The sequence below is a fragment of the Emydura macquarii genome, unplaced genomic scaffold (genome assembly GCF_026122565.2).
Source record: "Emydura macquarii macquarii isolate MOO-44397 ecotype Brisbane River unplaced genomic scaffold, CSIRO-AGI_Emac_v2 contig_3110, whole genome shotgun sequence".
NCBI lineage: Eukaryota > Metazoa > Chordata > Testudines > Chelidae > Emydura > Emydura macquarii.
In genome coordinates, this window is record NW_027133247.1 from 1,090 (window position 1) to 14,105 (window position 13,016).

The window sequence follows — 13,016 nt, forward strand, 5'->3', positions numbered from 1 at the left end:
AAAGCAAAACAAAAGCTCTAATAATAGCAAAACTGAAAAGAAATACTGGCATTGAAATGTGGGCTCCCTAAAGCTATTATAATTGTGGCATCTTGGGGAGAATGTAAACAGTTTTGGCAAAATAAAATCTAGACTTAGAACACAGTATGAAAAATATATATATACACAGGAGAAAAGTGTAATTGATTCCAGATACATTCATTACGATAAAGAGATGTAAATTTTAACATTTAATTTAAAAAGCAGACTTTTTTCACCTCTTAAGATTCAGATGAAAAAGTAGTAAGTTATCAGATATGCTAGTTGGGAATGGGAGAGAGATGTAGGCCAGAGAGCTCAGAAATAGAGTCACAAGAAGACAGAGCATGTCTGAAGATAAGAAATGTGGCTGGGACTGAACAATGGATCCTGGAGCATCTAACAATTTAAGATGATGAAAATGAAGTACATCTCATAAAGTCACTGTGAAAAACTGAACTGATCTGTAGTGGGTGACCTCATTACCTTCTGCTATGCTATAAGGCTTGTGAGTGATAAAGACCGCTCCATTCTCACAAAGATAAATTCAGCAGACAAGATCCTTCTGTCTGACTTCAATGGAGTCATGCTGATTTTACGCAAGCGGGAGAATCTAGCACATCACCTTCAGCGGTACGATTTATTCCCTACCTACTGTACTGTATATAGAAGTATGAAAATATTTTTATATTATAAGCCCACAAACCTAGTCAACTGATTAGGTAATGATGCTGCTGGTTGGGTTGTCTATGTGGACTTCTACATCTAACCTCTAGTCCAGCCACTAAGGTAAGACAAAGAGCCATAAACAGTATGGGATGCAATTATACCAAAGAATGATGAAAGGATTTAGTCTTTTGCTGCAACATGTCTTTAGGCAGAAATGTGTCTACACATTTTATATGGTTTTCAGAATAATTTACAGTAAGTGACTGAACACTTTTTGAAGATGGGAATGTGCAATTACAAGTTTTCGGAAGCTGTTTAACTCCTCCATGCTATCAATTTTTTTTTTTTTTTGGTTTCCTTTTTGGTTTGGTCTTTCCCTGAATTTTCTGTACTTGTCTCTTGGTATCAAGGAGGTGCCAGAATTCAATCTCCTGTTCCACCTGGTTTATGCAACTGAATTCACAACAGTTTAATATATACCTTGCAATGTTTATTTGGGCAAGGACACTTTTTCCAAATATTGTTAATTAAATAGAAGGTACACAGTGAGCAAGACATTTTGCAATTGGTTTAAATGACATACTGATACTTCCTCCTCTGCTGCAGCATCCATATGGCTCTGAAAACTGGATCTGTCATCATCCTCATCCATATAAACTGGAGGTTCATGGGATGTCATGAAAGTTGAAGGTTTGAAGAGATGCTTATTTAGGGGGTGCTGCCGCCTACTTGATGACTGTAGTGGAAAAATGACAATGTTCAGATGAGATTCCTCAGAAACCATTTTTTGTATTAAGAAATTCCTATCAATAATATCTGTACATAACATTTTTATCACTTCTGAGCCTAGTACAAGTGTTTTGGGAGCATTTATTTGAGAGATTAACACATTACACCTTGTAGATTGTTTTTATTACCTGCTCAATGTACATGAATACTGTGATAAACTCCTATTTTAGATAAACCCCTAGTAGGAGACAATCCCTGCACTGAAGAGCTTTCAATTTAAATAAATAAGATGAACAAAAGTGAAAGAGAGGAAGTAGAATTATGCCCATTTTACAGATGGGGCTCTGAGGCACAGAAAGATGAAGTGACACAGTCACATAGAAAGACCATCGCAGAGTCAAAAATTGAAAGGAGGCAGTTTGGCCCACTGGCGAGTGCACAAGCCTGGGATCAAGAGACCTAGGCTCTATTCCTGGCTCTGCCCTGGCCTGCTGGCTGGGTAGCCTTGGGCAGGTCTGAGATTTTGTCTCAGTTTCTCCATCTGTAAAATGGGAACAATGTAAAACATTTTTAGATCTACTGATGAAAAGCTCTTTGTAAAAGTATTATTTCCACCACTGTCCTAGTCCCTGGCTTTAACCAAAACCCTCCCTTCACAGTAGTGCTCCCAGCAACAACATATCCTGCCTTCTTGCTGAGGTCAGGTAAAAATCTAGGCAAAAGCTTAAATGGGACAAAAGATGTAATGTTTTTGTGTGATGAGAGAAGAAACCTTTCAGTAATATCAAAGCAAAACTATGTGCCTCTGATTCTTACCTAACTTGAAAACATTTTTCTTTCCATGCAACAAAACCACAGTGTCTACACATTTTAAAAACATTGGCATAAGGTTGAAAAGAAAGGGAAAGTTCAAGCAGCAAACCTAATTAAGTGGTTAATTATCATTAATATACAAATAGAGTCCCAACTGAAGACAACAGGGCTACTTGGACATAAATTAAAGCACCTGAACAAGTCTTTGCAGGATCATAGTAATTGATTGTAATGTCATAGAAAAATTGCTTTACTGGGTCTTTTCAGTATCCATTAAATGTCTACATTTACATATGAACATAAGAACGGTCATATTGAGTTAGACCAATGATCCATCTACTCCAGCATCCTATCTCTGACAATAGCTGGTACCAGATGCTTCAGAGAGAATGAACAGAACAGGACAATTATTGAGTGATCATCCAACTTCCAGCAGTCTGAGGTTTAGTGATACCCAGAGCATAGGGTTAGTTCACTGACCATTTTGGCTAATAGCCATTGACAGACCTATCCTCCTGGAACTTCTCTAATGCTTTATTGAACCCAGTTATACTTTTGGCCATCACAACATCCTCTGAAAATGAGTTCCATGTGTTTGATTGTGCAAAGTACTTTCTTGTTTCTTTTAATCCTGCTGTTTATTAATTGCATTGGGTAACCCCTATTCTTGTGTTATGTGAAGGGATAAATAACACTTTCCCTATTCACTTCCTCCATATCATTCATGATTTTATAGACATAAAATATCATATCCCTCCCTTAGTTGTCTCTTTCCTAAGGTGAACAGTTCCAGTGTTTTTAATCTCTCCATAGTATCTCTTCTATGGAGAGATTAAAAACACTGGGACTGTTCATCTTTTGGGGAAACACGTTTTTGTTGCCCTTCTCTGCAACTTTTCCAATTCTAATGCATCTTTTTTGAGATGAGGCTGCATGCCATGTGCAAATTCTGGGGATTTACATAGTGGTATTATGATTTTTAATATTTTATCATCTATCCCTTTCCTAATGATTCCAAACATTCTGTTAACTTTTTTGACTGCCGTTACACACTGAGTAAATGTTTTCAGGGAACTATCTACAATGACTCCAAGATCTCTTTCTTGAGTGGTAACAGCTAATTTAGACCACATCATTTTGAATGCAATATTTTTTCCAATGTGCATTACCTTGCACTTGCCAACACTGAATTTCATCTGTCATTTTGTCATCCAGTTTAGTGTGATCTCTTTGTAACTTTTCACCTTTAGCTTTGGACTTAACTATCAAGTAATTTTGTATCTGCAAACTTTGCGACTTTTCACTTTCTCCAAATCATTTACCAATATATTGAACAGCACTGGTCCCAGTACACATCCTTGGGGGAACCCTGGTATTAATCTCTCTCCATGGTGAAAACTGACCATTTATTCCTATCCTTTATTTCCTATCTTTTAACAGTTTCTGATCCCTTTTATTCCATGACCGATAAGTTCGCTTAAGATGCTTTGGTGAGGGACCAAAGGCTTTCTGAAACTCCAAGTACACTATATCTACAGGATCACCCTTGTCCACGTGCTCGTTGACTCCCTCAAAGAATTCTAATAGATTAGTGAGGCATGATTTCCTTTACAAAAGCCATGTTGACTCTTTCCTGACATACCGTTTTTACCTGTGTGTCTAATAGTTTTGTTCTTTGCTGTAGTTTCAACCAATCTGTCTGGCACTGAAATTAGGCTTACTGGCCTGTAATTGCCAGGATCACATCTTTTTTTAAATATAGGCATTACATTAGCTACCCTCCAGTCATCTGGTACAAAAGCTGATTTAAGCGGTAGGTTACATACCACAGTTAGTAGTTCTGCAATTTCACATGAACTTTTGGGTGAGTATCATATGGTCCTGGTGACTTATTACTGTTTAATTTATCAAATTGTTCCAAAACCTCCTCTACTGACACCTCAATCTGAGACAGTTACTCATCACCTAAAAAGAATGGCTACGGTCTTGGGATCTCCGCAACATCATCTGCAGTGAAGACTAATGCAAAGAATTCTCTGCAACGGCTTTGTCATTCTAAAGTTCTCCTTTAGCACCCCAATCACCCAGTGGCCACAGTGACTGTTTGGCAGGCTTTCTGCTTCCTGTTGTACTTAAAAAAATTTTTGCTATTAGTTTTTGCTATTAGTTGTTTGTGTTTGTTCTACGGCCTTAGCAGATGTAGTTGGATATGATTGACTAGGTGACCTGGCTCTACCAGAGTAGGAGCTGGTCGGTGTATCGTATGCTCTAGCATAGGTGGAGCAGGCTTCCCAATTGTGCCATCGCATTTGGTATGGCATATGGGGAGGAAACCATGGTGCTCCCTATCATGGATATGGCATGTTACCCCTTCAGGGCATATATCCCCGTGACTCCACCAATGGCCTGGTAGGTGAAGAGTGTTCTGAGGAAAATTGGGCTTCCTCTAGGTCACTGTCTCCTGAAATAATACAGTGCAGTGGGGTGCACTGGCGATTGCTCTATATTTGATTGTGAATAAGATGTTAAGTGATGTTGTTTGCGTGTTCTCTTTACAGACAGTGCTGGCTGCGGTGCCACAGCGGTTGCAGGTGCCATTGGTGCCTCCGATGCTGACCTCAGTGCTGTGATTTGTCTTGGTGCTGACTCATTTTCGCGCTCGGGGCTGCTGTCTTTGATGGTGCCGTAGTCGGCACCGTTGAGTGCTGCTCAGGCGCTCTATGTGCTGAATCATTTTTTGGTGCATGTTGGAGGAGGGATGCTTTTGTTTACTCCTCGTCCAGACATTTCGAGTTCTTGGGCAGCACGGACCAGTTTGTACCTGAGGAACCCATCGACTCATCAGTAATGTGTTTTGGAGACAGCCACTTAGGCGAGCATCTTTTCTTTGATGCAGTGGTTTCCAGTGGTGATGAGGCACTCTTTCTGGGAGCATGTGCCGGGTTATCACAGGGAGGTTTGTCCGGTCCCAGATTAGAGGAGGATCTGAGGGACTTTTCCATGAGGATAAGTTTTAACCTCAGATGTCTCTCTCTCCTCACCCTTGCCTTCAAGTTCCTGCAGTGGTGCATTTTTGAGGCACATGGGTTTCCCCTGGACAACAGACACATTGTGAATGGCCGTCTAAGGCAGGCGTAGCCTCTCTACATGAAGTGCACCTCTTGAAGCCTGGTGAACCGGGCATGTTAAATCCTAACACTATTCTAATAATGTAAGGGAAAAAGAAGAAAACAAATTTATTACTGTCTTAAAAAAAAAAAAAAAAAAAAAAATCAAAAACTAACTAACTAAATACTGACTAAAACTGACTTAAGTATGACTAAATTAACTAATTTTTTAACTATTGTTCTGTCTAGGATGAGAAAAAACTTCTCTGTTCTCGACGCTCCGTCTTGGACTGTGGACGGTTGAGAAGCAACTGAGGGGATCGGGTCACACGCGCACCAAAAGTGCTGCAAGACGGAATCTGCGTATGCGCAACCTGGACAAGTACTGCTAAAAGACCTCTGATCAAGAGCATGGGATGTGACGACACCTAACAGGGACAGCACTCGAAGAAGAAGCAGTCATTTCATTTGTCTAGAAATTTTCTCTCTCCATCTCTTCCTGACATATACCAAGTCAATAGGAGGATAGTTGAAATCTCCAATTATTATTGCATTTTCTGCTTTTGTTGCCTCTCTAATCTTCCTGAAAAGTTTACAATCAGTGTCAGCATCCTGATCAGGTAGTCGGTAGTATATTCCTATTGCTACATTCTTATTGTTCAAGCATGGAACTTCTATCCATAGAGATTCTATGGTATAGTTGATTCAGTTGAGATTTTTACTTTATTTGAGTCTATGCTTTTTTTAACATATAGTGCCACTCTCACCAATGCGACCTATTCTGTCATTCCTATATATTTTGTACCCTAGTATTACCACATCCCACCACTTATGCTCATTCCGCCAACCTTCCGTGATGCCTATTATATGAATATCCTCATGTAACACCAGGCAATCTAGTTCACCCATCTTAGTAGACTTCCAGCATTTGTATATAAGCACATGTACATTTTGTCAATATTCACTTGCTTACCTTCATGTGTTACATTTAAATATTTTATATTTGACTATTCCGCTCTAGCTCCTACCTGTACTTTACCAACTTCTTTCCTATCCTCTTCATTAGGATATTGAGTTCCCCCCTTTATTAAATTATAAATTTGGCCTCCAGTACCTCTCTCTCTCCTATCCTCCCCTATGCCATTAGTACCTACATGTACCATGAGCACCAGCTCCTATGCAGCACTGCACATAAGTCTGTCCAATATCTGTCTTTATAAGTCTGTCTAGATGTCTCCTGAGATTCACAACCTCTACACACAGCAGGCAATTTTCCATGCAAGTCTCCTGGTCATCATAAACCCAATTAGTGTTTATCTAAAACATATTAATCTTGACCTTGACATAAAGCTTAAAAAGCGAAGTAATTTTAATATAAATCACTTAAAAAGTCACTAAGACCCAGCTGCGTAATCCTAGGGAAAGATATTTAATATTAAACAGAAGCATTTTCCCTACTATAATTGACTCAGCTTTTTACTTGTTGGCTCTATAGACTGGCATTTTGATGCCTCAAATTCATTCCAAACTTTAAAGAAACATTCTGTGTCAAAAACTGTAAGTGTAATGTCATTTTATAATCACAAAGACACCTGACCTTATATTGGGTCTAGATTCTGTCATAGACGTAAAGCAGAAAATATGAATATTTTCAGTACCCTGACTTCATAATAATTTTTCTCTATAGAATGCTTTTTATCTGGAAGGATCCTAAAGCAAATTACAAACTTCCAGCACTGTAACACAGCCACTTACCTCTAAGTGGGATTCTGTAGCTGTTTAACACTGTACAGCAAAACTACATAATAATTTAGGTTAGACAATACAGAAGATAATCCTATTCTATTGTAAATTTAGGAGTTAAGGTAGATGGAATGCAGTAACCCAGATATAAATTTTGCCAACACACTAGGACTAACACCATTTAATCTTATGAATCTTATCTTATGTGAGATTTTCAATGATCACACGAGGTCAGAAACTCGGTTTTCTCTCTCATCTGAAAAAAACAGCACTTCTAGCAAACCCTAACACTATTTTCATACTTGTTCAGTAGCAATTTGGGTGGAAGCTTGCCACCTACTGTATTATGACAATTACTTTCCTGTACGGGGTTTCCTTTTAGGTCTTCTATCTAAATACTGACAAGATCCAACCCTACTTAAACTTGTAAGATTAGACAATATCATAACCTGAGTTGTGATAGCAGCAGATACTATACATTAATATAATGCAACTGGATTTGAATTTAATAAAGAATGGATTATTTAAAAAGGAAAATTACTCTTGTACTACAAATGCAAACAGTGACATTAACTACTAACAGGGTTTCCAGTTTAATAATTTAACTGAGGATTTGAAATCTCTTTTTAGCATGAATCTTCTATTGGCAAGAATAAAACAGGGTATTAAAACACAGTGATTTCTGTAGAAAAAGTTCCCATTCTTATTCTCCTGTCTGACAGCTCATGCAAATGTTGGATTAATACTTGCCCCATAACTGAAGAAATGTGAAACTTAGGACACTAATGACGAACCATAAAGAAAATAAAGAATGGGACAATGGGTGGCTCAGAGGATTGATAATGATATACAAGGTTTTTCACCTCTAAATATCCAATTCTCATCCAATTCTTGGTCAGTGGGGTATGAAAGTTATGATCATCTGATGGCTACTCAGTATCTTGAGTTAAATAAACTGGGGGGTTTCAGTTCAGTCCCCCCGTGGATAGACCCATCCCCATCACAAAAGCCACCAACATAATGTGCAAATAAATGGCAACATTAACAAATTCCTGGGATTGAATAGGTCTGGAGACTGAACTACTCTCTTACCCTCAAATAACCATCTGCAGAAAGGAGACTGGTAAGTCAACACAGAGACATCTGAATAGCTTCTGCTTGTGGTGCATCTATTTTGTGGGTATAGTATGCATACTTTTTCAATAATAATTATGATTTTTGATTTTCCCATGGATTTTTATATTAAGCAGATGTATCAGAATACCGGTTGCACAGTTCAATACTGGGTATAAAGCAGATATTTCATGTGCATGTTAAGTATGTAAATAACAATAATCATAGTATAATCACGAGCCAACCTTATGGAACTACTTCCAGCTCTTTTCTACCATTCTGTTAGCTCAACTAGAAATCTGGGAGTATTGAGTGTCCCCATTGGTGCTGTCAATTTGTGCTCTAAGTAGACAACTCTGTTAGCAGACAGAGTTCAATTCCCCCCTCTCCAGTAAAACTTCATTTTTTTCTTCCAGTGATCACACTTTTTATTCGTTACAAGTGTTGAGAGGGTGGAGAGCCCACACCCCAGCAGGAGAACAGTTGGAGTGAACCTGGGAACAATGCGCTCTGCCAGTGTAAATCTAGTATTCAGAGCTACGATCTGACTACTACTGTGAAAATAGACATAAAAATTAGGTATATGTTTCAATTACTTTAGAAAAAAACATGTACAGCATGGTAGGGTTTCCATTATAAAAAAAACAATTTTATAAGTTAATATAAAATCCAATGTCAGTTCCATCGTAGGCCTCATATAATACTTGATAGTCACAGAATAGCAAATGCTAAAGAAGTTAGATGATCTCTGTAAACTTGGAGAAAAAATGTAAATAAATATTTTTAAAAGAGAGGAGGAGAGAAGGATAGATGAGAGAAAATAGAAGGAGAGAGGATAGAAGGAGAGAGGATAGAAGGATAGAGGATAGAAGGATAGTGGAGAGAGAAGGATAGAGAGAGTAAACAAACCTGCCAGCCCTGCAAACTCAACCTGGGATCTGAAGGCTGTGTGCTCCTGGGTGTCACTTCATCACCAATAAAGATTCTGCTAAAGGAACTTACTTAACAAGTTTGTTGATGTACAAACTAGAATAGAATCCAGCTTGCTCTCTGGCGCTAACAGCAGTAAAAAGTACCTCTGTCAGTGAAATAATAGATACATATAACTATGGGATAAGCAGTCTATTTAATAAAAAGGTGCCATTCTACACTTTTAAAGTAGGATCCTTAGTGTTTTCAAAACTATTTTGCAGGTAAATGCACATGCAAATATGAAATCTTCTGCTATAATATATAGTCTTACCTTTTTGGAGTATAAATATAAGTTGGGAGTTCTGCCTGGTACTGGAATACCAGCTTTAGTCAGTTTTATAAAATACTTTTGCACTCTGCTGGCAACCTAGAAGAAACAAGATAAAGTTAATTAAATGTTAGATGAATGAATAAGTACTGTATTACTTTAAATAAGGAATCCAAACACCCACTAAAAATCTAATGTTTGCCTGAAATGCTTAAAGAAAAATACAAACTTCAATGAAAGATGACATTTACAAGTGTTATATAAATTTAGAAAGGCAAATGGCTACGTTATTCTTCAAAGTAAAAAAAAATTGGGGGTTGAGCATAGCAGTAAAGTTTTCCATCTAGAAATTGCATCAAAAACACTGTCTGATCTGGCCCACTGTCTGAGAACATGAACGTATTTGCCTATTCTACAGTGCTGAAGAAGAACCTGTCCTGTACTGTCTCTTTCTGCTGGAAAGACAACAGTAGATATTATGCAGTCACAGTAATTTACAATAGAAATTAAAAGTAAATGGGTCTCTCAGCAACCGGTGTTGCTCTACTTTGTAAACAATGTCACTGTCAAAGTCTAATGGACAAAAATTAAGACCTGACAGCTAAATCATGGTTTGTAGGCATTTATTAAAAGTTAATACAATTTCACATTTAAGAATCCTAACGAAGAGTCTTAGGTTTGTTATGGTCAGATCCCATAGCAGAGATGTTAGTAGGGCTGCGGCCCTTGTTTTTGATGACTGAATAGATTATTCATGAAAATATTAACAGGTTGGATCTGATGACTTGATAAATTTCCTGACTTTTTTGTTTTGTTTTTTAAATCTAGCATGACTTTTTTTAAATCTCCAAATGGAATGTGGGCAGCTTCATTTCGTATCTATGTCAGCATCTCATGATGCAGTAAAGGATGTCAGTAGTTCTATGGCACAACCACTAAAGCAACCAAAGAATTTGTTGGTGAGGTCCCTTCCCTCAGAAGCAATTCTTTTCCTATCAAAATACATTTTACAATTTAAATTTTATTTTGTCTCTTTATTGACCTGACTTTTGTAACAAAATCCCACATAAGAATTCCATTACTGAAGAAACTATGCAGAAGAGCACCTGACACCTACCCCTCTAGTACTTCCTGGAATGTGTACAAAGCAATAGGAGAGAGATGATTACTTATACAAGAGAATTCCCCATTACCTGTTTCGCAGTTCGATTTCCCAGTTCATCAGCTATCTTCTGCCACCGTCGGGATTCTACTTCCTCTGGTGGGTACTTCAGGAGTAACTGTTCAAGTTTTTTCTAAACCAAGCACAAGACAAGATCATAAACATTAATACACCTCATCTAGAAGAGGCATGGCCTGTCACTAAAAAAAAAAATCAAACTGGTGCAAAAAATGAATAAATACATACGTTGACTGATTCCAAAGCGTTATGCGCTTCAAACATTACTACACAATTTGAGTTTATTTTGGTGAACATCACTGTATGGTTACAAAATGGTCTACAAGCTAGCTAGGGTTTCCCATTACCTGTTCTTCTACAGTCCACAGCTGGTTAAAAGTTTCGGGTTTGGTCTCATCGCAAAGTCGCCCTCTTATCATCTGCTTAAATACAGTATATAACATGGAATAGGACTTTAGAAAAAAAGTTAGGATAACTTGACTTTAACCCTTTTTCCACCCAAGTAAAAGAAAAACATACATGAAAACATTTTTTTGGTAGAGGACAGAAAAACGTTATTTGAGTTGGTCACATGAAAAGATGACATCACCAAGTGTTTTGATGGTTGACTATTTGAACATTTGGAAACCAAAGCATTAAATTTATTATAACAATTTTAACACTACCCAAATAATCAAGTAATATAATCCATTTAAAAGTTACTATTTTGTAAAATTTTGCCTACTTTCTTTTTTATAATGTTTACCTGTGGGCGGCTGTTTGTAGAACCTTCTGGACCATCACTTAAAGGCAACACAGAGTATGAAATGGACTCTCCATCTTTCTTGGGATCCAAAGGGCTTTTTGGTCTTGCAGGCAAACCTACCACAAGCAGCATAAAGAAAGAGTTATTTAACCAAACACAGCAGGTTAATTTTTCCTATAATGTACACTTAGTTTTTCTCTGACCTTTATCAAATATCAGCTTCGCTCTCCTACTGTTACGTTTTCGGTTTTTGAATTCTCTCTCAAAGTTTCCAAGGCTGGTGGTATATTGGTCCCAGGCAATCTCAGGCAGCTGGACAACTCTTTGAGGATATGGAAGCCCTATATCAACCTGAAAGAATCAAAATGAGAAGCAATGCTTAATGCAATCATTGAGCATCCAAATGAAAGGATATGGAATCACAGAAATCCTGGATCTGCTTTTAGCTAACAGCAGGACTTGTAAACGTTTGTAATTTTAAGTGCCATGCAGCACATATTCTTTATATAGGGAAAGCATTTTCAAAGAGTGATACACACAACAGGGCATATAAAATATGCAGCGGCACTGTCAATGATGGTTTATTGTGCATGGAGTTTAAAAATTACATTGGATAGTTGCAGACAAATGTTTCTGACGTCCATATCCTGTCTATCTTGGTTGATTTGTTAAATATTAAAAAAACATACTGTATACCCAGACCTGTGCTCCTGTTAGCAAACACAGCAGACTAAAGAGAACTAAAAGAAACCCAGTTATCAGAACTGATTAATCATATCCACATGTAAACTTAAAGGTCTACTATTATAGAAATAACTGGATGTGCTTTTACTGTTAAATTGATTTTACTGCCTTCTGCAGGGAATACAATTACTGGCAATGCCCAACACTTTTTTCTAGAGTCAACAATTTCTCTCTCTCACACACACAACTATTTGGCATCCTTTTTTGGGATGACACAGGAAAATACATGGAATGCTCTGCAACAGACATTAATGTTTTCCAAGGTTTGGCTGATGTAGTTGCTAGAGCATTGTGCTTGGATGCCAGATGAATCATTACTACAACTTGCTTAGAAATCAATTCGACACTCACAGAAATCAATGGAAAGACAAACATTGACTTCGGTGGCCTCAGGATCAGGTCCTAAGTCTGTACTAGCCTATGGAAAGGGAGTCTCCCAGAACCAACACCTCCCCTTCATTGAAGCACATTGTGCTACTATCACAGCATAAGGTCAGTCATTGCTTTCATTTAAAAAAGAAAAGCAGCAAGAAACTACTAAGACTTTTAAAAATGTGTTTTCCCTGTTATTATTGTTATAACTTCCTTTTAAACATTTGAAAATGAAACCTATTTCTTTACTGAAATTTGTTCTCCTCCTCCACACATGCACACTAGCTTGATATAATCACCTGCACTCTCCTGGTTTCAGGTATGCCTTTACAGCTAATTTTGCTTTCAGTTTATGAACTACATTTTTGTCTAACAATCTCCATTTAAAGGTACCCTACCTGAAATGGATCTCAGAGCATTCAAATCTCTTTGGTGAAAAAGGCCATGATTTCTTGAAATGATTCCCTACCACAAAATGCTTTCTAATCACAAAAGTCTTGAAAGGCCTGTATGCATTGAAAGTTGAAGACAGGATGAGTTCCA

At 37.7% G+C, this 13,016-nt stretch overlaps 1 protein-coding gene across 5 annotated transcripts in view; it reads right to left on the bottom strand.

Moving 5' to 3' along the window:
- Positions 1 to 669: 669 nt before the first annotated feature.
- LOC137141663 (ZZ-type zinc finger-containing protein 3-like) overlaps positions 670 to 13,016 on the bottom strand; it is an 82,409-nt gene continuing 70,062 nt past the window's right edge. For 3 of the 5 annotated variants that reach the window (XM_067530672.1, XM_067530675.1, XM_067530673.1), the window contains exons 4-9: positions 11,561 to 11,708; positions 11,358 to 11,473; positions 10,960 to 11,034; positions 10,626 to 10,727; positions 9,436 to 9,531; positions 869 to 1,423 (exon numbers count right to left, since the gene is read on the bottom strand). In XM_067530672.1, coding sequence (XP_067386773.1) covers positions 1,211 to 1,423; positions 9,436 to 9,531; positions 10,626 to 10,727; positions 10,960 to 11,034; positions 11,358 to 11,473; positions 11,561 to 11,708 — 750 coding nt within the window. In that variant the 3' untranslated portion in view covers positions 869 to 1,210. Of the gene's footprint in view, positions 1,424 to 9,435; positions 9,532 to 10,625; positions 10,728 to 10,959; positions 11,035 to 11,357; positions 11,474 to 11,560; positions 11,709 to 13,016 lie in introns of all 5 variants that reach the window. The other 2 variants (XM_067530676.1, XM_067530677.1) reach the window with 2 other exon arrangements.